At 41.2% G+C, this 26,706-nt stretch overlaps 2 protein-coding genes across 5 annotated transcripts; both read left to right on the top strand.

The window, feature by feature from the left end:
- Nucleotides 1–533: 533 nt before the first annotated feature.
- LOC108696913 (FXYD domain-containing ion transport regulator 3) lies at nucleotides 534–15,154 on the top strand. 2 transcript variants are annotated; one of them, XM_018226617.2, is made up of 8 exons: nucleotides 534–684; nucleotides 11,398–11,464; nucleotides 12,121–12,153; nucleotides 12,283–12,303; nucleotides 12,921–12,995; nucleotides 13,375–13,405; nucleotides 14,344–14,384; nucleotides 15,002–15,154. In XM_018226617.2, the coding sequence occupies exons 2-8, from the start codon at nucleotides 11,425–11,427 to the stop codon at nucleotides 15,019–15,021; spliced, it is 261 nt and encodes an 86-aa protein (XP_018082106.1). In that variant the 5' UTR covers nucleotides 534–684; nucleotides 11,398–11,424; the 3' UTR covers nucleotides 15,022–15,154. The 2 variants fall into 2 exon arrangements, with proteins under 2 accessions (XP_018082106.1, XP_018082105.1); XM_018226616.2 differs by having other exon boundaries at nucleotides 535–684; nucleotides 13,375–13,411.
- A 133-nt stretch (nucleotides 15,155–15,287) lies between these two features.
- Nucleotides 15,288–25,305, top strand: LOC108696914 (FXYD domain-containing ion transport regulator 6-like). 3 transcript variants are annotated; one of them, XM_041569778.1, is made up of 5 exons: nucleotides 15,288–17,259; nucleotides 19,434–19,485; nucleotides 20,386–20,418; nucleotides 23,459–23,533; nucleotides 24,082–24,480. In XM_041569778.1, the coding sequence occupies exons 1-5, from the start codon at nucleotides 17,248–17,250 to the stop codon at nucleotides 24,135–24,137; spliced, it is 228 nt and encodes a 75-aa protein (XP_041425712.1). In that variant the 5' UTR covers nucleotides 15,288–17,247; the 3' UTR covers nucleotides 24,138–24,480. The 3 variants fall into 3 exon arrangements, 2 of the variants coding, with proteins under 2 accessions (XP_041425712.1, XP_041425711.1); XR_001932347.2 differs by lacking the exons at nucleotides 15,288–17,259; nucleotides 19,434–19,485; nucleotides 24,082–24,480 and adding exons at nucleotides 24,488–24,531; nucleotides 24,875–25,305 and having other exon boundaries at nucleotides 20,237–20,418; XM_041569777.1 differs by lacking the exons at nucleotides 15,288–17,259; nucleotides 19,434–19,485 and having other exon boundaries at nucleotides 20,235–20,418.
- Nucleotides 25,306–26,706: the final 1,401 nt, after the last annotated feature.

Below are 26,706 nucleotides of genomic sequence, written 5' to 3'. Positions count from 1 at the left end.
TGAATGAAAAGCATAAAATAGGAGGTTCATTTAGACATGCTGTTTGTTGACAGTGTCTTGAGATCTGTTCACCATCTAAGGGCTCAGATTCGGGGGAGATTAATTGCCCGGCGAAAAATCTCCTCTTCTTTGGGGCGACTAATCTCCCCGAACTCTAGCAGGGAAGGCAGTTCGGGGAGATTAGTCGCCCCAAAGAAGAGGAGATTTGCCGCCGACCGACTAATCTCCCCGAATCTGCCTGTATGTCTCTGCCCTAAAGGTCTACTGGTAGATCCCGATCTATGTTTTGGGCACCCCTGGGTTAGAAAAAGGCAGAATGTTATACAGAAGTATATCATTTAATTTCTTTTGCTGCTGGGGTTCCTCGATCTTGCTGCACTGTTGCCAGAGAAGACGCAACGAATCACAAGCTAATTATAATAATCTAGTCATTTTAAGTTTCCCTTTAAAAAAAAATATTCTAAAATCCAGTGTGAAAAGGGTTAACCCAAACTCCCCCTTCTGGATGCAGCTGGCTGTGGGTTGTCCCCGGTGGGAGGAGCTGTCTGACAGTGGGAGGGGCCAGAAGAGCCACTTCTCACCTGTGCTGATGGGTGGGACACCAGAGGGACATAGAAGCTGCTGAGGGAGCTCAAGATTTTAGTCTGTCCCTGCTTGATCCAGAGAAAACAACCTTTGTTTTGGGTAAGTAGACTGGGTACTTTGTATCACCCTCAGACTTTGTTTTTTTCTCTTTGCTTTTGTTGATGTTTTCTTTACCAATAACAGCACTGAAAGGAAGCACAATCACTATTATTTCTACTGCCAATTCTCACACTCTATTTTTAAACAATCCGTGTGATTTTCCTCACTGCCTCCCCCCTCTTCCCTTTGCTTTTTGCCTAGGGGTGTAAATCTCACACTCGGCTGAGAGTGCAAAATGGGTACGGATCTGTTCACCAAAAACACCTCTTGGAAAATGCACTAAAAAGTTCTTTATTGTATTCTATAAATTCAGTCAGCTGAATAAGGATTTAGCATAAAAGTCCATGTTTATCTGCTGGTTGGAAGGAGATGGGTTAAAGGGAAGGTTTTTGTGGCTGTGGAATTCTCCCTGTTGACTGTTGAGCATCTAATGAATGATCTTATTTTGGGGATTTTGTTAGACTATAGGGGGCATTTGTGCAAATCCCAAACTCATGAAAATTATTCTGATTTTAAGAAGTTTATGTTGAGGGTGTAATCAGAAACATTGTGTATTAACTGCAAGGGATGTTTAGCGTTTGTGACCAACTTATACTGCAACTCCCTGCAACGTTGTAGTTCAGTCTGATGGACCCTTTTTGGAAAATGCACTAAAAAGTTCTTTATTGTACTCTATAAATTCTAAGCACTGTCAGCTGCATAAGGATTAACCATAAAAGTCCATATTTTCTGCTGGTTGGGAGCCGAGGGGTTAAAGGGAAGGTTTTTGTGGCTGCGGAAATTCTCCCTGTTGACTCTTTGAGCATCTAATGAATGATAAGATTTTATTTTGGAGATTTTGTTAGACTAAGGGTGGTGGCACACGTGAAGATTCGGGGGAGATTAGTCGCACAGCGACAAATCGTCTCTTCTTCGGCAACTAATCTCCCAGAAATGCCTTCCCGATACGAATCGCCGGCGGGATGGCAAACGAATCGCTTCGGCTTTCCAAAGTCGCCCGAAGTTTCCTAGTGAGGCAAGAATACAAATCGCTGGCGGGATGGTATACATTTCCGAAATCACCAGAAATTGCCTCACGAGGCAACGAGTTGCGACTTCGTAAACCAAAGCGATTCATAGTCCATCCCGGCCGGTGATTCGTATTGTAGCCAACGGGAAGGCATTTCTGGGAGATTAACCGCCCCCAGAATCTCCGCCGACTCTTCACATGTGCCACCACCCTGAAGGGGACATTTTCCCAAATCCCAAACTCATAAAAATGTTCTGATTTTAGGAAGGTTACATTGAAGGTGTAACTGGGAACATTGTGTATTAACTGCAAGGTATGTTTAGCTTTTGTGCCTGGGTTGCCCAACTTTTACTGCAACTCCCTGCAACGTTGTAGTTCAGCCAGATGCATTTTTTTTTAGGCTAATAGCACCCTTCCCTGAAATATTCCAACTTTTTGGATTGGTTTACTTGTGGAGGTGGGTGACTTCCCTTTAAACAATTTCTTTTTATGAACTGTTGGTCAGGTGATAAGACATTTAGCTGTGCTTAGGTTAGAGATACATCTCCAGTTGCTGTTTCTTTGGTTACTAAATGTGCTTTATGGAAGCGCTGGAGCAAGAGAAACTCTTACAATGCCCTGTAACCTGATGTGTGCGTGTGATGTCAAACTATACTGCTGATAGGGCAATGAAAGGGGCACTCTTCTAACCAGAGTGTCAGTTGCATGGCATTTGGTTCATGGCTGTGAGATACTTTGTGCAGTTATTGCTTTGCACAGTTGAGCAGGCATTCTGACATTCTTTAGGAAATGTAGTCATTGGAAGTTGTGCTCACCAGGTTGTGACCACAAAATGTATACAGTATGTCCATTTTTTGATCACAGTGACCAGTTCCATGTTGTAGCTCCCACCCCTCCCAGCTATAGTCGGGTGATCCCAGTGGTGGCCAATAAAAGGGCAGCCAAGTTTGGGAATTTTACTTTGAAAGCAGCAAGTAAGTTGCAGGTAAAACTTAGTCCCTGTTTAAAATAAATAATAAAGCAATTGAATTCTTAATGCATCAGATGCAAGTTGAGTGTAGGACTGGCCAGATATGGGATGACTTTGACGTAGTTGTTCAGCTTAAATATATTGTAATATATGGACAAACAATCCCTGTTTTGTTTAAAGGGTAAGGCATTTTTTTAGTAGCTTAAAGCAAAAATGTTTCACTGTCCTTAATATATTGATGATGGGTTGAGTGCAGAGGACCTCTTGTATTTGTCTATGTAGTCATTGGAGGCCAGTTTGTGATCCTTAGTACTAAAAACAATAAAGGGTATGTAAATCTTTAGCTATAAGGGTAAACTGTCACTCATATTCAAGATGCATCAGGGTTGCAGTGCTGGTGATGATTGAGGGTGAACTGAGCTGTGACTAGAAAGAGAGGTTTTTGAAAGTATTTGCACCTTGCAAGTGTAAAACCTGAATTTCCACAATGAAAGAGAGTACTGGGTCCTTACCCGCATCTGGGGACTGGGGGATGAGTCATGGCGAAAGATAATTGCCTTTAGAAGGTGAGGGCTGCTCCTGGGCTCCTTTTGTAAGGCTATTATTATTATTAACATGTATTTATATAGCGCCAACATATTGCGTAGCACTGTGTGTAAGGCTATAGAAAAAACAAAAACAGTATATTACTCTAAATACTATAGCACAGTAAGCATTTTACCTCTGAAATCTACCTATGATTGGGAGTCTCAGCCATATTCTCTAATAGCTACCGCTGCCACCTCGTTAATGTAATACTGCCCAATTATTGGTTATTTATTTTTGCTTTATTTCATGTCATTAGGTAATTCTTTTTTCTAATGTCTATGGCACAGCTTTCAGCTTTAGTCTACCCATAGCTGCTGTTTTCTTACTGACTGGCATCAACCTTTAATATCACTGCTCGTAGCCCTCCTCTTGGGTTAGAGGGATGAGGGACATCTTCTCTCATCATTGGGGTTCAGTCAAGCTAACTTGCCCAGTTTAGTTTATGTGTCTATGCTCCAGTCCTGTGCCATAGACAGGGATTTTCTGTTAGTAATTTCCTCTGTTTTGATATCCGTGATTTTCCATTGGAAGAGTCGAGAGTGTAGTGTGCTGTTAGATATATGACAATTAACCATGATTAACAGAGTAACATGATTAACCTCTAGCTACTAACAGCAAGGTTAAGGTTTAAAAATAACACTGTCTATGTAGAATGACAGGTGGAATTTGGGGAAGTTTGGAGTTTGGAATAACTCATGGATTTATATATGAATATTATTATTATATGTATATGTCTAGTTGTAGTACTCTATGTCATATGGATAATTCTTTGTTAGATATAGTTTTTTGTGATTTTTATAAAAAACCTAGTATTGGGTCTTTTAGTTCTGTATATTTTCCTGTCATAGGAATTTGCCTTCTATAACAGGAATAGACAGGAATAACCGGAATAGACAGGAATAACAGGAACAGACAAGGGGGTATCAGCATTCTTGTAGGCTATTGTTAGATTTTACTTCCATAGAATGTTAGTTCACTAAGATCTACTGCATATAAGGTTGTGCTGAAAGACACCCATTTCCATAGTAGGCAATCCCTAAGAATATAACTGGCAAATGGGTGGAATATGATATACAGTAAAACAAAAGACAACAGGCCTACCTTCAAGGAACCGGAACATCAAGGACCCAGAACCCTTTAACATTAGGGTCAGGTAATATAATAGGACCAGGCAATTAAGAATATTTTATTTATGTGCCAAGTTAAGACCTATATTTTATCTGTTGTATTCCAAAGGATTAAAATACTCTTTCTTGAGGATTTTGAGGGTTTGCAGAGAGTACCCTCCCTTCACTTGTAAATCTTCCTGAAGTATGAAATAATAAAGAATTAATACAAGTTTTACGTGGGACCAGTGTCTTAAGTGTTAAACAGAATATTTTTGAACGTTAGGAAAACAACTTTCCCCATGAAGGCAGTTTGTGTTTTGGTTCTGCCTTTTTTTAAAACAACAGTAGACTGCAGTGTCCCCTCTGGCCCTACAGCTGGGAACTCTTTGATCTTCACAAGAACACCACCTCCCCCACCCACATCTGACCCTGGCTGCCATACTGTTAACATGAAATGGTCAAAAACATCTGGAGATCATGACATGTATGGTTGCTTCAGAACATGGACAAATATTTTAGATGAAAGGCTATTTCTGGTCAGAGAAAGCTCTGTGTATAGACACAGATGTCCCCAGACAGCGGGGTAGAACCTAGGCCCAATTGACACCTGTGGATTCTGCCAAAAGCCATATGGGCTGCTGTAAGATGCCATAGACATCCCACCAGTGGGCTGATGGGTGGGTGGGGTGTTGTTTAAAGGAGAAGTAAACCCCTACCCTACATTTTGGGAAAGGGGAGGGGTTACAGTTAAAAGAAAATACATAGCTTCTCCGCACGCCCTTGTCATCTGATCTGTGTCCCACAATAACTCTTCCAGACAGGGACCAATGGCATGTTGTTAAGCATTGGCGTGTAGGTGGTCCAAAGTTCCTGACAGCAGTGCAGTAAATGTAAATAACTTTTTTAGAAATGGAAGCTTTATGCTGTAACATATTTTGTCTAATACGACGAACACCCAATGCAGTGGTGGAGAAATTACAAAGTAATTTATTTTTCAAACTGGGCCTCCCCCAGGTGTGCCCTAACTCTAGTTCTTGTCCTGCTGTTAGAAGATGGGCACCAACAGGAGTTATCAGGAGGTTTGGCTCTTACTCCTTCAGGAGATTTTAGTGTCCTCTGTTCTGCAATGTGACGGGCTGTCTGCTATTTGGACCCTATAGAGAGGAAAATGAGGGGTTCAGGTGGCTTAAGTAGTGGGTGCCAGTGCTCCTCAAGAAGGCTATATGTATAGCTTAAATATATATACTTTGTGAATGAAGTAGTCCTTCATTATCAAATAGTATATGGTTCGCCATCAGAGTAAGGCACCACCAGACCTTCAAACTTTCACAAATCGTAGATATCACTCTGGAGAGCCAATTTCTTTGATCAGTAATCACTTTATTTTAAAAATGCACAACATGTTTCGGATCTAGAGATCCTTCCTCAGGCACTTATACACGTATACGCACCTGAGGAAGGATCTCTAGATCCGAAACATGTTGTGCATTTCTGAAATAAAGTGATTACTGATCAAAAGGGAGTCTGGACCCTTGATCCAGACTCCCTGATCCTTTTTGATTTAGTTTTTGTACAGCTGCCATATAAAGATTTCTAGGGCTGGTGTGAGCAGCTATAAAGGAGAAAGAAAGCCAAGAAATTGTTAGCCCAGGTCTGGATATGCTGTACCAACTAAATTGTTTTAGCGCTGACTTAGCATCATGGGATTTCCAGTTCTAGCGTCAGCAGCAATTTTGTATTGGGTACAAGGTTTTGTACCCCTTGCAGTCCTCTCTATGGGAACAATAATTGAGAGTAAATATGTTGTTGGGGGGTATACGGGACCAAAATAATCCCCCGTGGTTCCTATTGATGTGACAGGGCTGGCAGATAGATCAGCCCCATCGCAGTAGTGATGACAGTGAGTTAAAAGGTGCAGGGGTTAGCATTGCTGCCCAAACTTTCTCTGAATCACAAGTCGCTGGAAACAATGAAAGGCTTATTAGCATGAAGAATGACTTTAGCACATAGGGACTGCCTGCCTGGAGGGACTTCTCACAGGAATAGGCTTTGTTTTATCTCTAAACTGCCAGGCCGTGGGGAGGGGCACAGAAGTGACAGCTTTTTCGGAGGTCTGATAAAAACTCCCTTTTGGGTTTCCACGTCCTGAAAACACACTTTTATCTTGAGAACCCTGACAAGAACTCTCTCTCCTTCTGCACCTTAATAAGAGTACATGTTGCTGCTAGGGTTGCCACCTGGCCCGTAAAAATGATGGCTGATCCCAATGTTATTAATAGGGAAAAAAGATAAATATATAGGAACCCTAGTTGCTGCCAGGGGTTCCCTTTTTCACTTGCCCCATTTATTTACCTCAGGAATCTCCCTCTATTTTCTATCTCTGCTCCTCTCTCCCTCCCTCCAGGCCTTCCTTCCAGCACAGGGGTGAGGCCTCCTCCCTCGTCCTGCACAGAAACTCGCTCACAGTCATTTACACACACAGATTCTATAAAGTTTAGGGAGAATGGAGATCTGTGTGTAGGAGCAGCATATCTCTGGTGTTGCTGTAATAGTTGTGACTGGGACTTTGTGTGCTGCAGGGAAGGAGGAGTCTCCATTCATGGGACCTGAGCTGGGGGAAGGGCCTGCAGGGGTGGAGATTCCTGAGGTAAATACACGTGACTAGTAAAAAATAATGCACACTATTTTCACTGTACAGACAGAAAGGATGTCCTTGTGAGAGCTCAGAAGACCAAATTGTGCACAGAAACTCAAAGGGAGTTCTTGCAAGGCACCATAGTGGGTAATGAAAGGTGCCCGGGACTGTGGGGAGGTACTGGGAGCAGAGGGAACCCTGGGACTTGCTACATGGTTTCATGTGCAAACAAGCCGGGCCTGGGAGAGAACTGCAGGCCTTTTTACTGGGCCACTTTGGGTTTGATACTGAGGTAGAATCAGGGTCGGACTGGGCTGGCGCAACACCGCGAAAAAACCCTGACTCTTATGGGCGCTGCCAGCCCAGACCTGCTCCCTGAACTTCTTCCTGCCGCAACCTCCCTTCTTCAGGCCAGACGCTGCGCACACGCGTCACAGCGAGGGGGGCCCTGAGATAGCAGCCCTGGTGGGCCCCCAGTCCGACCCTGGGTTAGAATTCGGCTTTGTATAGAGCCAAGTGGCAGGATTCAGCGGAATTAGAATTATGTAGAAATCACTTACAGGACTCCTCTCCCGCAATGAAAACAAGGCCCATTTCAAGAGACGCAAAATAAACATCTTTATTATTCCGAATTACTTCAGAATCTTTAACTGTGTAACCCAGGGGCCGAGAGACCCTTGTCACATAATGCTCAGCATTGAGTACTGCTGGGGGCTTGTGAGGGAGGTTCTTTCCAAGGGAATGAATAAAGCTTTGTCTAACAACAACAAACCCAAAATGTTTTTCTCCTTCCCTGCCCCTCACGGCACCAGCATGTCAATAAGCTCCTGAGAGAACTGTGGCTTGTAGATGGGATCATTTCTGGGAGGAACACCTTACAGGTTCTCGCTAGGACTTTGCTGTTTACACCCAAGAGTTGTTTTATACATATACAAAGCATAGTTGGCTATACAAGGGCTGCCATTTAGTAGTATATCAGCCTGTGTAGGGGCCAAAATCACAGCCTGCCTGCCTCGGCCAGATATCTGTTGGGTCAGTTAGAACATCCCATTGAACTAACGAGGAGGAAAAAGCAGGGTTTCTAGGTTGCAAAAGGGCTGGGGCTTGCAAGGCAGAGCGTGGCTCATAGCCAGAAATTTGGCATAATTGGTGCCAACCAGGATGAATAGGGGTGTGGCCATTTGTTCAAGGGTTATTTTACTGTTAATTTACTTGCAGGTCCACCACCCAGGGAACAAGTAGGCTAATAATTGGGGTGGCCTGCGAAGAGCGTCCTGATAACTTTTAATATGGGTCCCCATAATTACTGATGGCAGCCCTTCCAGCCAGAAAACTACCTGCAAGGAATCTGTATGTTCTCTAATAAACAGGTTAATTGACTCTTAATTAAATGGGTTACAACGAGACCTTAGATTATAAACTCTACTGGGGCAAGGAGTGATGTATAATCTCTACACAGCTAATTTAATGAAGGCATTTTGTTACCCCCATAGGTTCTGTTTCTTTGGTTGCTTTAATAGTCAGGGCAGGGGGCCAGCATGAGGTAGCATTAGGGTGAACTCAATGTCCGATACAGTCATAGGCAGACTGACTAAACCTCATTCACAGAGTTCCCCTGAATTTCACTAGAGGGCTTGTCCCTCTGGGGCAGAACAGCTTTACTGGGCCTTGTTGACAACAGGCTCCCCAGACACATCCACCCAGTTCAACAGTAAACGGCCAAATAGAAAGTTCCACCACCTTTCCAATCACTATATTGAAGTGTGACAGGAAGTGGTCACTATCTCTGACAGCCTATAATAATATGGATATGTAAATAAGAGATTACATACATGCTCATATATAAAGGGTAGTTAGCCTGGGTGATGGACACATTATGCTCCTTATACATTGGTGTTTATTTAATGCTGATTTATTCTAAGTAATATATTTTGGTTTATGTCTGAATTTAATCATTTTCCTGCTTGTGTACCAGCAACAAGGTACAATCTTTGGGAATGCAGTTCCCTGACTATTCTAGTATTAAACTGAATAGGGAGGGCTGCACGATCCCCCCAATAATCCCAGAAGCGATCCCAAGCAAAGCCATTATTCCCAAGTAGTCTCCATTTGAGAGTGCCAAAGTGTGACATAGGCAGTGTGTTTCCCATTTGTTTGACTAGGAAGTGGTGGCCACATGTGCCATAGGCCCGAAAGAAACAATATGGGAGATTCGCCACTCGTATTTATAATAATAAAGTTCTCTTTGCCTATACATCTGGCCTTATACCTTACTGATGGTAATAACAGTTTAAATTCATACATATTTACTCTTCCTCTTTAATTAAAAAGTGGAAGCATCCTCGCTGCCAACCCTCACCCCATGCCCCAGGGTAAAGTAGAAACCTGTTTATCGTTGGCTCGCAGAGGGCAAGGGAGGGGCTCGCTGAGAACATTGTGATCTCTTAGACTTAGAGTAAGAAAGGCAAACTGGATCCGCTGCTCTTATGTCCCGGGGCAGTTCCATCACATACTTCTGTTATCAGAGTTATACAACAATTTACCGGATCAACCTGTAAATTCCAAAACTGAAACACTAGAGGAATTCTTAAATATGAACGTTACACTAATAACCTTGTCCCACCAGCAGTGCCCTCATGCTATCTAGGAATACATGGCGGCCCTCTATCAACCTTGCAGCCCTCCTGCCAATTCTGCTTGCCCGCAACTAGACAAGTGATTACACAAATACTTGCAACTTGCACCACTTGATTTAAAAGCTGTGGATTTTTTTTACTTTATGCAGGTAGGGTTTATTGACCTAAAAATAGTTTTACTTCATTTTGGAAATTACTGAATTTTCAGTTCCACAAAAAAAGTTGACTGTACCTGTAAAATTTTCATTGCACAGCGGGCCTACTCTTAATTCGTTATTTTGGCCAACATTCTCACTATGCAGTGTTTTTCTTTTTTTTTTTAAATAGTTTATTTTCATTGTTGATGTTGTTTGTGCCTGTAAAAAATTTGTTTGCAATATTTCATTTGGGTTCTTTGCATAATTCGGTGCATACTAGGCATTAATCTGTTCAGAAGTCCCCCAGTATTTTTATAGAATAGGGATCTGTTACCCAGAAAGCTCAAAATTACAAGGAGGTGATCTCCCATAGAGTCCATTTTAATCAAGTAATTTAAAATATTAAAAAATAAATTGTACTTTATCCCAACTCAGTTTATAATTATTATTTATTGTGTTTATTTAATGTTACATCATTTTTTAGTAGAGTTAAGGTATAATCCAAATTACAAAAAGATCTGGAAAACCCCAGGTCACGACTCCTGAGCATTCTGGAGAACAGGTCCCCTACCTATAGAAATATTTATAAAACTATACATATTTGGTATTGGTGCATTTGGACAACATGCAGCTTTCCACATCATTTATATTCATATCATTAAATATATTACTATAATATGTTGTTAATCTTTATTGTGAAAGATAGGTAATGTATATAGATAGGTATTGGAGATGCACCAAATCCACTATTTCGGATTCGGCCGAACCCCCGAATCATTTGTGAAAGATTCGGCTAAATACCAAACTTAATACAAACCCTTATTTACATATGCAACTCAGTGAGGGGGATGGGAAAAAGAGATTCGCGTGCTTGTTTTGTGATGGAGTTACATGATTTTAAGGTTTTAGAATACCGAACCAATCCTGGATTCAGTGAATCCCTAATATATATACAGAGGATTTTAGAAAGAGGAAAAGTAAGATTGTGGTTCTCCATCTTAAGAACAATGGAAGCCTAGGCAAGCCTGACACTGTTACATAATCCAGTCACAGCGCAATATAAAAGTATACGAGAAAATTTAAAAAAGTCTAGCTGCCTTTTAAGAAGGCCTTTTATGAAGTTATTGCTGTATTATTGGGATAGACCTGTATTTAATATTTAAAGGAAAACTATACCCCCAAAATGAATACTTAAGCAACAGAGCAGAACTCTGTCTGTTAATTGGCTCATGTGACCTTACATGTGGTTTGTATGTGTACACAGTGAATCATACGATCTCAGGGGGCGGCCCTTATTTTTTAAAATGGCAATTTTCTATTTATGATTACCTAATGGCACATACTATTAAAAAAGTATATTATTATGATAATGGTTCATTTACATGAAGTAGGGTTTTACACATGAGCTGTTTTACTCAGTATCTTTTAATAGAGACCTACATTGTTTGCGGGGGTATAGTTTTCCTTTAAGTCTGTTCTATGAACCATATTCCTGCAATGCATCCCCTTCTATCTTGAGTCTACCATCTGATTGCTGTATATAACATCTGGTGTGTGCCCATATGAAATAAATAGTAAACTCAATCTACTAAGGTGCGGCTGTTTACTCTGTGCTTTGCTTTCTCCCAGGCTGCGAGGAACTGCTGCTACTACAAGATGCAGGAAGCCACCATAGCCGCCTTCTTGATGCTGACAGGTATAAATTCAAATGACCTGGGGAGAACAGATCTGGCCTGATGAAGAGAGGGGAATCATTTGTCAGTTGGCGGATTGAGGGGTTTGTGTGTGCAGTTAAAGGCTGGCACAGTCATGAGCAAGTATTTGCCCTATAATATACTGTAATTTACTCAATTATTCCCTTCCTTTGTGCATATTTTGGAAAGGACACTAGAAGGAATGTAGATCACCCAGGGACTGACTGGCCTGCCGGAGTACCAGAGAATCTCCTGGTGGGACCAAAGCAATAGGAGGAGGCGGTCACTGGTGATTCTGGGCCAGATAAAATTCACTGGATGAAATATCCTGCTTGTGCCATTGGCTTCAAGGTTCTCTTCTGGCAGACTGTCCCACCTTTAATAAATATACCCTCATTCTTTCCTTCCTTCCCCAGGTTACATTCTGCCAACTACATGTACTTCAATACACACTTGCAGTTTAAAATCATCATAGCAGTTTAAGGAACCTTTGAGGGTCCCAATGATGTGCAGCTTCAATCTAGTTTTAAATAGAGGGGTGGGTCTTAAAAAGATATTCCTTTGAGACCAAGAAATTGAGCGCGTCCTATAACCTTTAGCTGTTCTATCCTTGAATATGGTTGAACATTGACTGATACACGTTCTTTCTTTTCCTCAGCTCTGCCTGGTCTCCATGCTACGGGTCACCCAGGTAAGTAACGGAAGTATTACCCCTAGGATCTGTGTCTATGTCCAAATTCTGAGATTGCCCATATGTACTGAAAACTGCAGTTTAGTTTGGTATGATTATAATTCTCTTTTGTTTTCTTTTTGTTTGCAGATAACTCTCAGCTCTACTATGGTACGTTCCAAATGGAGTCTGCTGCTTAGTTTTTAGTTACTGGGTGTGCCGATCATCTAAGAATTGATCCTAAATATCAGACACATATAAACCATGCGTCTAGCGCCTAAACACTTGATGCAGCCAAGCCCGCTGCCAGTACCAGCAGCCCTCCTGCTGTTTTTTTAGGTCTTTAACACTATTTATTTTGGGTGTTCTAAATGCCATATGGTTTGGTGATACTATGCATATTGAGCATCAAACTGTCTACCCCTGGAATACAGATTTAATTGCAAGATTTTTAAAAATTCTATAAATGCTAACTATAGGAAAGAAAAACATATATACCCATTTTGTATTGATCCGATTGTGTACTTTACCCATTTTGGATTTGTCAGACTTTGTACTTTGCAAAATTATTGCTGTTAGCAACCCTATTCTTGCTATTAAAATGTACTGTTGTATAGATTAAACTTCCCAGCAGTCAGGGGTCTCCTTAAAACTGAACATATTTGTTAATGCCACATTGGGGCATTCCAAATTAACTGTATATTTTTTAATTTTTTTTTTCCTTTATATATATATGTACGTGGTACTGGATGGGATTCTGCTCAATCAGGTCTTTTTATGTTTTCCAGACTATGAATCTCTGAAGATTGGGGGTCTTATTGTAGCTGGTGTATTGTGTGCTATGGGAATCATTATACTACTGAGTAAGTATCCTGAGAGCAACCCCTGATGTTCTTTGTTTGCGCCAGTGCAACATCTGCATCCTAGAATGTCTAAGCCCTGACCCACTAAATCGCCAATAATGCTTGTACCGTGAATTGGTCTTCCGGCACCAATGTGCTCCCAACCCAGCCCCACTTTGCCCTTCAACCTACAGCAATGGCTGAAATAGATACTGTATAACATATAGTGTATAAGCATATGCTTCATTATACAGGAGGGATATACCTGGTGACATCTCTGAAGGGGAGCAGGGAATGTTTGGAAACTTTGGTGCGCTGCATGTGACTGTACTCATTGGTTTGTGCCTTGTGTAACACTGTTACCCCCCACAATGTCACATGCAAATCTTTTGTTTCTTAGGTGGGAAGTGCCGATGCAAATTCAACCAGAAGCAGGAGTAAGTGGAGAGCTATTTATATGTATTGCTTCTGGCTCAATTATTCACACTTTACCCCTGCACACACACACTTTTTTGTGCAACACTACAGACACACACCCCCTTGGGGCCAAGCAGTGGGTAACGTTCCGAGTTTCATTGTTACATAGTTAAATTGGGTTGAAAAAAGACAAAGTCCATCAAGTTCAACCCTTCCAAATGAAACCCAACATCCATACACACACTGACACTGGCCCCTTCATACATTCACATAAATTATATATACAATATCTATACTATAGAGTTTAGTATCACAATAGCCTTTGATATTACTGTATGTCTGTCCAAGAAATCATCCAAGCCATTCTTATAGTCAGAATCAGCATCACAACATCACCCGGCAGTGCCTTCCACAACCTCACTGTCCTGACTGTGAAGAATCCCCTATGTTGCTTCATATGAAAGTTCTTTTCTTCTAGTCTGAATTGGTTCCCCCATGAAATAGTCTAGACTAAAAATGTCCTTGTGCCTGTCCCTTCCAACACTTTTCTCTTGTCTTTTCACCCTCAATCTGTTCTTCTGTTCCACCCTAAAGGTGGCCATACACGGGCCGATAAAAGCTGCCGACAGACCGAGTCGGCAGCTTATTGGCCTGTATATGGGGCCCCCGACGGGCTTCCCCGAAAGTCGGCCAGATCTCGTTCGGATGGGATTAAAAATCCCGTCGGATCGCGGCCGCATCTATTCGTTGATGCTGTCCCGCGATCCGACCGCGGATCCACGATCGGATCAGCCCGATATTGCCCACCTCAAGGTGGGCATATCGGAGGGAGATCTGCTCGTTTGGCGACATCGCCAAACGAGCGGATCTCTCCATGTATGGGCACCTTTACTTATACAAACTGTTTTGCACCAATGTCATCCCAACATAATGTTATTCTTCTCTTTTACAGTATCAGAAACCAAGCTCAAGAGCAGCAGCTTATCACTCCAGGTAAAGAGAATTCTGAATACTGGACACCCTCACAGCGTATCCTCTATAACCTTATACTTGTCTTAATAAAATATCATATAAATACTGTAGTTATGGGTTACTAGACCTGGAACACACTTTGTATGTTATGCTATTATTTTACTACACTTGTACACTACAAAACGTCCACTGTATCAGGGATGTCAACCCTGCCGCATTTCAGCTGATGGACTACATTTCTCAGCATTCACCAGGAGCAGTTTGGTGGGATTCCAGATAGTTGTACAACTTTACTTTCTTGATTTTATTGTTTGGGTTTTATTGTGGGTTATTTTGGTGTTTAAGTAACCCCAACAACCTCAACAAACAGTTATATGATATGGAAATACAAATGTTGCCACTTGCCAAGCACTTATATTTGTCCAGGTGATCACTAATTCAAATACATAAATATCCCTTGTAGAAGCCACTCACAGACCTACAAAACATCAGCGCATTTCCACGGATCAGCTTCTGTGCTCCTTTTCCCATAGTTAATAGCCCTAGCAACCAAATAGTGGAAGCAAATACAGTGACCGTGTGCATAATGTAGTTAATTTCTTTCTTCAGCAACTTATCTTATCTCATCTCTGTTGCAGGGAGCGCCAGTAACTGCTGAACCACTTTCTTGCCATGGACCACACTCTAACACCCTAGGACCCTTGAAGACTCCCACCCCCGTCCCCTTTGTTTTGTACCATACTTCTAATTTTTATGGATTCTAACTCAATAAAGGTTTTTTTTTGTTTTCACATGGTCTCACTGTTATTTAAAACCCATCTGTTCTCTGGAATCATAACTGTCAATGTGAATTCTTATCACCGCTGGCATTTATTCTACCATGACAAGCCTATCGCATAGACTGTGGTAGAGGGGCTTTTTGCCAAATCTAAATTAACGTTATGGCTAATGGGGCCTTTTGACAGCATCTGGCGGAAAACAACAGTAGTCAAAATGACCTGTCTGCCTGTCACTGCTCATAATGTTGTTTAATGGAACGTGACCTTGGTGACGCATGCGGAGCAGTAATAGATTTCACTGTCACAGTTATCAATTGTGTTTTAATCCTCTTGCTACTTGTTTCATGATGTAAAACCGGCAGTGCTGGGAAAAGAAATGTCAAAAGCTTGTTTAGTAACAAGTCAAAAACCCCAATACTAGACAGGGCTTAATAGAAAACACCTTTCCCAAAACATGCCCAAACCACCTGATTTGGAAAACAATGCACCGCTCACTAGGTAAGGTGAGGTACCTTACTGCCATTGCCCCAGCATACGCTAATGACTTGGTACACAGCCAAACACAAATAATTTCCCCATTTGAACTCATAGCCAGAAAGGCTTCAGATCTGCCTCCCAGACACTTTTGACATGACAGTTTGATATGTTTACCCCTCAACCCCTTACAAACCATCCCCTTTTTGTAATAAAAGGCACTGTTTGCCCAAGAGCAGTAACCCACAGCTGCCAATAAAATGGTAACAGGTAAATGCTACCTGCTGATTGGTTGATATGGGTTACTGCTCCTGGGCAAACTTTTACTACATAAAAATATTTATGCTGTTATGTGAGCCCTTTATGAATGTGAATACTTCGTTATCTTCTCCCTTGCTCCCATCCAATGCAATTAGTCAAAAATAGTAAGGTAGGGAACAAAACTGCTGCAAAAATTGCCTTTATTGACAAGGGTTCAAGCTGCACAGGCTCTTTATCAATTGTCTTAATATCTAATAGTAATTTCACTACATAACCCCCCCCCCCCGCACGACTGGGACCCTATCTGAGAGAATGCAGAAAGATGGCAACCTGCTTTAGACAAATATAGCATCTTTCTGGTATCACACAAGCTACACACTTATTCTGTAACCATTCCCCCATCTCTGTTTAAAAATTGTGGGGAGTTAGGTGACCTCATGTTTATGCCCAATTACAGATGGTTTCAAGTCTTTGTGCTCCTGAGCCAAATACTACTCCCATGTATATTCCTGCTGGGCAAGCTACTTCCAAAGACCCACTAATCATCATCAAGAAGTGATGGGCGAATCTGGCATGTTTCGCTTTGCTGAAAATTCGCCAAAATGCATTGAATGCGTTTTTCCCACCCATTTGGAGTCTATGGGTGTCATTTTTGCAGTGAAACTCTGTAAAAAATTTTTGCTCATCACTAATCCCAAACTCTGATCAGCCAAATACTCATGGCCACCCACCTCTCCATTGCAGCCAAATGCAAAATGTCAACTCTGCCTCTACTTGAGCTGAAATCAAACAAAGGGTGGAGAAAAATAAGTTATTCAAATTGGGCTCCATAACAAAATGCCCACTTCTTGGAAGTCATGATGCCTTGGAAAATGTTAGAGGTTTGTCGGAGTCAACAAATGCTCTTTGAAGAAGTGGTTGCTAATTGGCAGTTGCCACAGCTATGAATTAAGTGAGAGGCAGAGCAAAGCTGTGACATATGATTGGTTCAGGAACCAAAAAGTAACAGTTAAGTTGGCAAAGCCACCAGATGTCCCGATGATCCAAGGACTAGATATTTCTTTGCCAGCCTTGGATCAGAAGGGTCCTTATTGGTCCATATCTAAAATCAAATCTAAAGGGAGAATGGAAGATGAAGTTGTCCTTTAATATGTAGGACAGATATTTTGTGTCTGCACCATTGCTTTGTTTTGGGTCAGGACTACTGGTCCCTGCTGTGATCTGGCTGTGCCTGGTATCTGTTTAGTGTTTATATTCCCGTTGTTTACCTGCTAACAAAAGCTCTGGAGTAGAAAGGTGAAACAGATCAGTCTGGGTGGCAGTTGAGGAGGTATCTGCCTGGATCCCGGTGCTCCATCTGTCAGTTCACCATGCTTAGTACGGTAAGTAGTTTCTTTATTACTTTGATATTGGGCTGCCTCAATACAGGGCAGAACGCAGGGTGGTAGCTCCACACCATCAGGGTGGGGCAACATGAGAGCCTTGTTTTTATTTATTATTGCTTTGATACAGCTCCTAACTATTACACCGTATTTGTTGCATCCAATTAGTGTGATACGGTTTAGCTTCGCCAAAAAATTTGCACAGCAGTGAAATTTCATGAAGCGAAAGTCAATGAGCGTTTTTATGCACAACAAGTTTTTATCCTTCGCGTTCCAAATGCATTAAAGTCAATGGGCATTTTTTTCTTATTGTGACTTTTTTTGTCCCAATATATTAGTCGATGGGCTTTTTTCTTTTTTTTTGTCCTAAAGCATTAAAGTCAATGAGCGTTTTTTCTTATGCATGAAAGTCAATGGGCGTTTTATCATATGGTGACTTTTTTTTTGTCCTAATGCATTAAAGTCAATGGGCTTTTTTCTTATGCATTAAAGTCAATGGGAGTTTTATCTTATGGTGACTTTTTTTTGTCCTAATGCATTAAAGTCAATGGGCTTTTTTCTTATGGCGACTTTTTTTGTCCTAATGCATTAAAGTCACTGGGCTTTTTTCTTATGGCGACTTTTTTTGTCCTAAAGCATTAAAGTCAATGAGCGTTTCTTCTTATGCATTAAAGTTAATGGGCGTTTTATCTTATGGTGACTTTTTTTTGTCCTAATGCATTAAAGTCAATGGGCTTTTTTCTTATGGCGACTTTTTTTGTCCTAATGCATTAAAGTCACTGGGCTTTTTTCTTATGGCGACTTTTTTGTCCTAAAGCATTAAAGTCAATGAGCGTTTTTTCTTATGCATTAAAGTCAATGGGCGTTTTATCTTATGGTGACTTTTTTTTGTCCTAATGCATTAAAGTCAATGGGCTTTTTTCTTATGGCGACTTTTTTGTCCTAAAGCATTAAAGTCAATGAGCGTTTTTTCTTATGCATTGAAGTCAATGGGCGTTTTTTGTGCATCTGTTCTTCTTCGGGCGACTAATCGATCTGAGTGCCATCCCTGTGGCATTTTACATTTTAGCCGGCGGGAAGGCATTTCCGGGAGATTAATCGCCCAAAGAAGAGGAGATTTGTCGCTGGGCGACTATTCCCCCCAAATAGCAGCGTGTGCCACCACCCTTAAAGTCAATGGACATTTTTTCTTATGGGCATTTTTTTCGGAGGAAGGGAGAGGTTTCTAATGATGCTGGGGGACCCTCATTCTACTGACATCTCAAATATGGTGGTAACTCCAAAATTCACATAGCAGCCTCCAATAATAGACTCAAAGGATCAGGAACAGCCATCATTTGGCTACTGAGTGCCAGAAGTGATCCATAGTAGTTTGCAAATGAATAAAAAGCACAGAGCAAATCCAGGGAATGGGCATTGAGCAGGAAGGAGACAAACGGGAATATAATTAAAATTTCACTGCGAATCCATGTCTGGCGAATCACTAGTTGCTACCAATTAGTAGGGGTACATGGGCTCCACTGAAGAATAAGACCTGCCTGCCGTTGGTAAGTCCATGCCTGTCTTTAAACATAATCACCGGAGGAAGGATCTTTGATCTGAAACATGTAGTGCAATTTTCTAAATAAAAGCATCACAGTTTGGCTGATACGGTTTTCCAGAGTGATATTGTGGATTTGTGAAGTCTGAGAGGTATGGTGGTGCCTGGCTCTGGGTAATGAACCTTATACACAAGGAATAACAACGTAAAGCTTCGTCTACATTGTGTTTATACCTCCACTGCAGAACTGCAGTAGCAATTGGAAAGCTGCTCAGCAGGACTAGGGCCCACCTGGATATTTCCCAGTACCCCACTGGGCCAGCCTCACCCTGGAAGAGATCTATTTATACATCTAACAACTTTTGTTTTAGGAAACAATGATACCCCTCTAGTACTCATCTAGGTTCATCCATTATGTATTGTAACGTAATGTATTTGCTGTGGGCTAATGGCCAAGTCTTGGGCTAATCACAACTTAAAAGACTGTGTAACAATACAAGCCTGTCTATAGAGAATGAAGGATTATAATGCCATATGTGTTTATTTAAATTGTGTCTTCAAACAAAGCAAAGCCAGTCAGTACCAGTAAGAAAGGCCCCGGGGCAGAATCGTAACTCTGTGTGTGTGTTTGCAGGTGTGTAAGAGCTTTATCCTTACTCTGTGTATCTGTTGGGCTCTCGCTGCAGGTAAGTACCGGTCTCATGTGGATAAAACTGCATCTCCTCATCCCTGGTTTCACAATCTCTCTCATAAATTATTTACTATCCCAGTAAAAGGAAACTTTTACTTTTGTTTATTGTAATTACAGCATGTTTCACCTCTCATTTAAAAAAAAAGTAAATACATGTAAAACCTCTTATTTTGGCTAAAAAGCTGTTTATTGTTTGCTTGAGAGATATGGGCTGTCTGTAAACACAACAATCTGTCTCTGCATTGTCCTGCCAATTTCACATTCTGCTTCTACATATGGAAAGAATCTGGCAGAACCTTAAGAATACTGTCATGGGAAAATGTTTTTTACAATATGCATCAGTTATTATTCCTGCTCCAGCAGACTACTGCACTGAAATCCATTTTTCAAAAGAGCAAACTGATTTTTTTATAATTAATTTTAAAATATGAAATGGGGCTAGACATATTGTCAGTTTTCCAGGTGCCCCCAGTCCTATGACTTGTGCTCTGATAAACTTCATTCACTCTTTACTGCTGTACTGCAAGTTGGAGTGATATCACCCCCTCCCTTCACTCTCAGCAGCCCATCAGCAGAACAATGGGAAGGTAACCAGATAAAAGCAACCTGGTACAAATAAGAACAGCACTCAATAGTAAAATCCAGGTCCCACTGAGACACATTCAGTTCCATTGAGTAGAAGAAACAACAGCCGGCCAGAAAGCAGTTCCATCCTAAAGTACTGGCTCTTTCTGAAATCACATGACCAGGCAAAATGACCTGAGATGCACCTACACACCAATATTACAACTAAATACAATTGCTGGTTCAGGAATGACATTTTATATTGTAGAGTATTGTAGAGTATGTATTGTGACCATGGCCTTTACAGAAATAACATTGTGTCTCCCTGCAGACGGTGCATTAGAACATAATCGATTTCATTATGGTGAGTACCTTCAATAGACACCTTGAGATAAATCAATCTATTTGCTATTTATTTCCATGCACAATCTTTATCTATATATGAACCAGCTAACTGCAAGGCAGCAGGCTTGCATCACTAGGGACACAGACCCAGACTTTATAGGGCCCATCTGGAGTCCTATCTTCCAGTTGCGAGGGTTTCCTTTTGGGGGCACATTTACTAAGGGAAGTGAAAAAACGTTGAAATTCGACCATAATTGCAGTTATTCGAAGTTGACGTTTTTTTGATCGAATATGGCCATATGAACGATTAAATCCTTCGATTCAAACGATTTAATCGATAGATTGAACGATTTTCCAAAAAAAAAAAACTTAGACTTCTAAAAACTTAGCCAAATGTTGGCTATAGGTTCTAGGAGATCCCCATAGGTTAACATAGCAATTCGGCAGGTTTAAGGTGGCGAAGTGTCAAAGTTTTTTAAAGAGACAGTACTTCGATTTTCGAATGGTCGAATATTCTAAGTATTTTCAATTCGAATCAAAGTTGAATTTGATCGAAGTACCCAAAAATTACTTCGAAATTCGAAGTTTTTTAATTCGGAAACTCATTTAGAATTCACATTGACCATTAGTAAATGTGCCCTTTGGTGTTAAACGAGAAGGAAAGTCATCTTGCACTTTCAGGTGCCAAATGTTACGCACCCCCAAGTGAATGTATTGCCTTACCTGACACCCCGGGCCAGTGATCCTATCAGCAGAAAACTGCACCGGCCCGGGGTTATACCAGTGAGCACCACGGAGCGATCCTCTTTCCGGCTTCTTCTTTCTTCAAATGTCCCGGGGCATGAACAGTAGAATGAAATAGCCGACTTTTTGGTTAAAACTCAGCATTTCGTTCTACTGCGCATGCGCAGCCGCTCAAAGAAAGAAGAAGCTGGAAGAGAATCGCTCCGTGGTGCTCACTGGAATAACCCCGGGCTGGTGCAGTTTTCTGCTGATAGGAGCACCGGCCTGGGGTATCAGGTTATTAAATACAATCACTTGGGGGTGCCTAACATTTGGCAACCCCAAGTGCACTAAGACTTTCCTTCTCCTTTAATATGGAAGCAGAAGGCCTGTTAATAGATCTTGATGTTAACCTTTCTGTAGATTCATACATAGTATGCATATATAACCAGTTGCCTAATAGTCCTGCCACACTCACTGCTTTGTGCCATAGGATTTTCACCTTTAAGTTAACATTTTTTTTTTATTGAATGGCTAATTTTAAGCAACTTTTGAATTGGCCTTGATTTTTTCTTTTTTTAATTACTGGATATGCCTTCTTCTTCTGACTCTTTTCAGCTCAAAGACAAATGAACAAATCAATGCTCTGTAAAGCTACACATTTATATGTAACCCTAATCTGCTACTGCTGGAAATGTGGCAGATACAATTTGGCAGATACAATATAATTTGGTGTCCCTCCACTCAGAGTCAGGACAGACTGAGCTGTAATACCCCTCCCTGGGAACCGCTCTGATCCCCAGTCACAAACAGAGAAAAGTTTTATTTTCAGGACACTGTGCCTTAAATAACGTGATATATACAGCCTGTCAGCCAGGAGCAACTTTACATAACTTTTAATTGACAGCTCTGCAAGTATACATAGCTCCCCTACATTTATTATTACTTTGTATTACTCGTCTTTCTATTCAGACCCTCTCCTATTCATATTCCAGTCTCTTATACAAGTCAATGCATGGTTACTAGGGGAATTTGGACCCTAGCAACCAGACTGCTGACATTATAGACAGGAGAACTGCCGAATAAAAAGTTAAATAACTCAAAATCCACAAATAATAATAAATGAAAATGAATTGTAAATTGTCTCAGAATATCAATCTCTACATCATACTAAAAGCTAATTTAAAGGTGAACAACCCCTTTTAAATGCCTACAGGGCTGTATACATGGCAGGAGTAGGTATTTATAGTTAGAGTGTGAATAACAGGTATCATAAATTAAGTTGGCAGCAGTCGGGCAAGATGGATATTGTAGACAAGTAGGGTAAAATGACAACATTACAGCAAGATTGCAGCCTTAAGGCAACATATTGAGAGTAGGACCATAAAGCAAAATGGTGACTGAAGGACATGACTGTGATAGTAGAGCAAGATATAGATAAAGGCAAAATGGAGACAGTAGGGCAAGATAAAGTAAGCAGGACAAGATGGAGACAATTAGACACATTGGAGACAGTAGGGCAAGATGCAGACAGTAGGACAAAATGGAGACAGTAGGACAAGATGAAGACATTAGGACAAGATGGAGACAGTATGACAAGATGAAGACAGTAGAACAAGATGAAGACAGTAGGACAAGATGGAGACAGTAGGACAAGATGGAGACAGTAGGACAAGATGAAGACTGTAGGACAAGATGGAGACAGTAGGACAAGATGGAAACAGAAGGACAAGATGAAGACAGGCAAGATGGAGACAGTAAGGCAAGATAGAGACAGTGGACAAGATGGAGACAGTAGGACAAGATCAAGACAGTGGGACAAGATGGAGACAGTGGGACAAGATGGAGACAGTAGGAAAAGATGAAGACAGTAGGAAAAGATGAAGACAGTAGGAAAAGATGAAGACAGGACAAGATGGAGACAGTAGGACAAGATAGAGACAGTAGGAGAAGATGGAGACAGAAGAACAAGATGGAGACAGTGGGACAAGATGGAGACAGTAGGACAAGATGGAGACAGTAGGACAAGATAGATACAGTAGGACAAGATAGAGACAGTAGGGCAAGATGAAGTAAGCAGGACAAGATGGAGACAATAGGGAACAATGGAGACAGTAGGACAAGACGGTGACTGCAGCAGTATTAATCTCTGCCCATCATTCAGTCCTTCAGCTTTTGTTGAAGTGCAGCCACCAGCACCCGCAGGTATATATTACTGCCATAGTAAAAGGGCCATCATTTGACTTTGCTGGGCAAAGTCTGCTTACTGCTTTCACACATGACCACAACTCCCCAGGATTATGAGCACTAACATACATGTTTCTGGGTTCCTCTAGATGACTACACCCTGCGAATGGGAGGACTGATCTTTGCAGGCTTGATGCTGACCATAGGAATCATTGTACTAATCAGTGAGTAGAAGTGTCTACTGGTAAATTCCAACTTGTTTGCATGAGCATTTATCTGTACTGTATTTGGTGCCCTAGAAGACAAACATAGCACAGCAGGTAATTAGAAAGTTCCAGGTTTCCCCTAGCAAAGGGAAAGGTAGCATAGACAATTGTCATGTGATTATCATCTGAAACTGTGCCCATGAGTTCTTAACCCAAGTATAGGCAAAAGAATAAAGGGGCAGGGGTCCCCCATTGAATGTCCCATTGCATTATTCCATTGGCACATAGCAGCAAGTCTCAGGTATTATGAGTAAACATCTGTTGAAATATTGGCCCTGCTGATTAAAAGGGTCTTTTTGAGGTATTAATTTGGCCAAAGTGAAAATCCAATTGTCTAAGGCAGGGATCCCCAACCTTTTGAACCAGTGAGCAAAATTCTGAAGTAAAAGGAGTTGGGGAGCAACATTAGCATGAAAAATGTTCTTGGGGTGCCAAATAAGTGCTGTGATTGGCCATTTGGTAGCCCTATGTAGATTGTCAACCTACATTGAGACTCTGTTTTGCAGTGCACCTGGTTTTTATACAACCAAAACTTGCCTCCAAGCCTGGAATTCAAAAATAAGCAGCAGCTTTGAGGCCACTGGGAGCAACATCCAAGGGTTTGGAGAGCAATGTGTTGCTCATGGGCTACTGGTAGGAAACCACTGGTCTTAGAGTACCAAAACTTGCGTCCCAACCAGAAATTCAAAAACAACACCTGTTTTGATTCCACTGGGAGCAACATCCAAGGGGTTGGTGAGTAACATGTTGTTCAGGAACAGCTGGTTGGGGATCACTGCCCTATACAATTCAATCACTGGGCCAAGGGACACATTTATATTTCCCTACCATTATATGTGTGTCACACTCATTTTATTGAAATTTTAATGAAATTCAGGGAAAACACAAATATGTTTTTTTTTACTTTTCCAGCTGACTTTACAGGACTGAAATGTTGTACAAAAGCATCAAGATAGGTAAGTAGCCAACTAATACTTCTTGGGCAGATGAGTATTGTTATTCCTGCCCCACCTGTCTAGGCACTGCTTTGCTCATGATTGATGGATTTCATCCTAACGCAAATGAGTAACTTTCTAGTGTCTATAACGTGCCCCCAGTTTGTTAGTGACTTCCTAGTAATGTAAAGCAAGAGAGTGTCAGCTATTTATGATCATGGATATATTTTGATGACACTCATGTGGCTCTTGGTCAAATAAAGTGCTAGATCATTGAGTGGTGCCTTTCTGTGCATCAGAGGGTATGTTTTAGCCACCAAGGGGGGATATAATGACTCAAGTACATGTTTTTGTGTTCTCACAGGGCAGAAAATAGAAGGGCAAAAACGAAGATTTAACGTAAATCCTTTTCAGATTTACTCGCTGCTTGGATATCTCGCCAACCATTCTACTTGCACTTGAGGACAGTGTTATCATAACTATTTGGGATGTTTTTATGTTTTTATGTTATAGAAAACCAGTAAAGCCGATCAAGAAATCTATAGAATTGGTACATACAGGCAAATTATGGTCCACAAACATCAGTTAAGTCTCACACCAGGATAGGTATCTTGTATCCATTAACAAAGGAAGGAAGGGAGAGAAGTACAGTACATTCAGAAGTAGGGTATAAGGCAGGGATCCTCAACCTTTCTTACCCATGAGCCACATTCAAATGTAAAAAGCATTTGTTCCTGGGGTGCCAAATAAGGGCTGTGATTGGCTTTTGGTAGTCCCTATGTGGACTGGCAGCCTACAGGAGGCTCTGTTTGGCACTACACCTGTCTTTTTGCAACCAAAACTTGCTTTGAGGCTACTGAAAGCAGGGCCGGATTTACATAGTGGGCCGTCATCAGAAATCACAGGGCCTCATATGACACAATAACAAAAAAAACATTAGTGTTCAGGACCCCCCATTAAAAAATATTGGTGGCGAGGACCCCACTTGGTAAAAAACAAATTGGTGGCCAGGCCCCCCCCTCACATGTTATAAAAATATTGGTAGCCAAGGCCCCCATAGGGTATTTTACCAGCCTGGCCAGTAAAATTGATGGTTGATCGCAATGTTATTAATAGGGAAAAAAGATAAATATATAGGAAGGTCAGTGATCCCAATGTTATTAATAGGGAATAAAGATAAATATATAGGAAGGTCAGTGATCGCAATGTTATTAATAGGGAAAAAAGATAAATATATAGGAAGGTCAGTGATCCCAATGTTATTAATAGGGAATAAAGATAAATATATAGGAAGGTCAGTGATCCCAATGTTATTAATAGGGAATAAAGATAAATATATAGGAAGGTCAGTGATCCCAATGTTATTAATAGGGAATAAAGATAAATATATAGGAAGGTCAGTGATCCCAATGTTATTAATAGGGAATAAAGATAAATGTATAGGAAGGTCAGTGATCCCAATGTTATTAATAGGGAATAAAGATAAATATATAGGAAGGACAGTGATCCCAATGTTATTAATAGGGAATAAAGATAAATATATAGGAAGGTCAGTGATCCCAATGTTATTAATAGGGAATAAAGATAAATATATAGGAAGGTCAGTGATCCCAATGTTATTAATAGGGAATAAAGATAAATATATAGGAAGGTCAGTGATCGCAATGTTATTAATAGGGAAAAAAGATAAATATATAGGAAGGTCAGTGATCGCAATGTTATTAATAGGGAAAAAAGATAAATATATAGGTATAAAGGAAGGCCGTATTTTCTTCCAGAAAAGGTGGCAACCCTACAAGTCCATGTAAAAAAATTGTGGCCAGCCCCCCTCAGAAGTTTAAAAATAAATTGGTGGCTATGGTCCCCTCCCATACAATTACAGGAAAAACAAAGTGTTATCTTTAGGGGGGGGGCCCCACCTGCTGTCAGTAAGCCAATTTTGGAAGGGATGGCGGGAGCACAGGGGCCTGCATCTTCTTCCAGTGACAGAGATTTTGAATCCCGATAAAGCTGCATTGCGATTGGATGAGCTGGTGGGGACGTTCAAACCTCAGCTATCAAATGCCTGAGCAGCTCAACCGGGACTTAAACTCTGTGACCAATAAGGGAATGGACTAAAGATGCCTCCACCTGTGATCCTGCCCTTCCTTCCGAAGTTGGAAGCTGTGAAAGCAGGGGGGCCCGGCTAATCAAGTG

The sequence above is a fragment of the Xenopus laevis genome, chromosome 7L (assembly GCF_017654675.1).
Source record: "Xenopus laevis strain J_2021 chromosome 7L, Xenopus_laevis_v10.1, whole genome shotgun sequence".
Classification (NCBI taxonomy): Eukaryota; Metazoa; Chordata; class Amphibia; order Anura; family Pipidae; genus Xenopus; species Xenopus laevis.
The sequence above is the reverse complement of the archived record's forward strand: the minus strand, read 5'-3'. Positions and strand labels throughout refer to the sequence as shown.

Excerpts from the sequence above, each read along its gene's own strand:
- LOC108696914 (XM_041569777.1), top strand. The coding sequence starts at position 20,304 with ATGACATTTTATATTGTAGAGTATTGTAGAGTATGTATTGTGACCATG. Across the intron at positions 20,419-23,458 it reads ACATAATCGATTTCATTATG|ATGACTACACCCTGCGAATG; the intron begins GTGAGTACCTTC and ends GGGTTCCTCTAG. Across the intron at positions 23,534-24,081 it reads AGGAATCATTGTACTAATCA|TGCACCTGGTTTTTATACAA; the intron begins GTGAGTAGAAGT and ends TCTGTTTTGCAG.
- LOC108696913 (XM_018226616.2), top strand. The coding sequence starts at position 11,425 with ATGCAGGAAGCCACCATAGCCGCCTTCTTGATGCTGACAG. Across the intron at positions 13,412-14,343 it reads AAATTCAACCAGAAGCAGGA|TATCAGAAACCAAGCTCAAG; the intron begins GTAAGTGGAGAG and ends TCTCTTTTACAG. Across the intron at positions 14,385-15,001 it reads GCAGCAGCTTATCACTCCAG|GGAGCGCCAGTAACTGCTGA; the intron begins GTAAAGAGAATT and ends TCTCTGTTGCAG.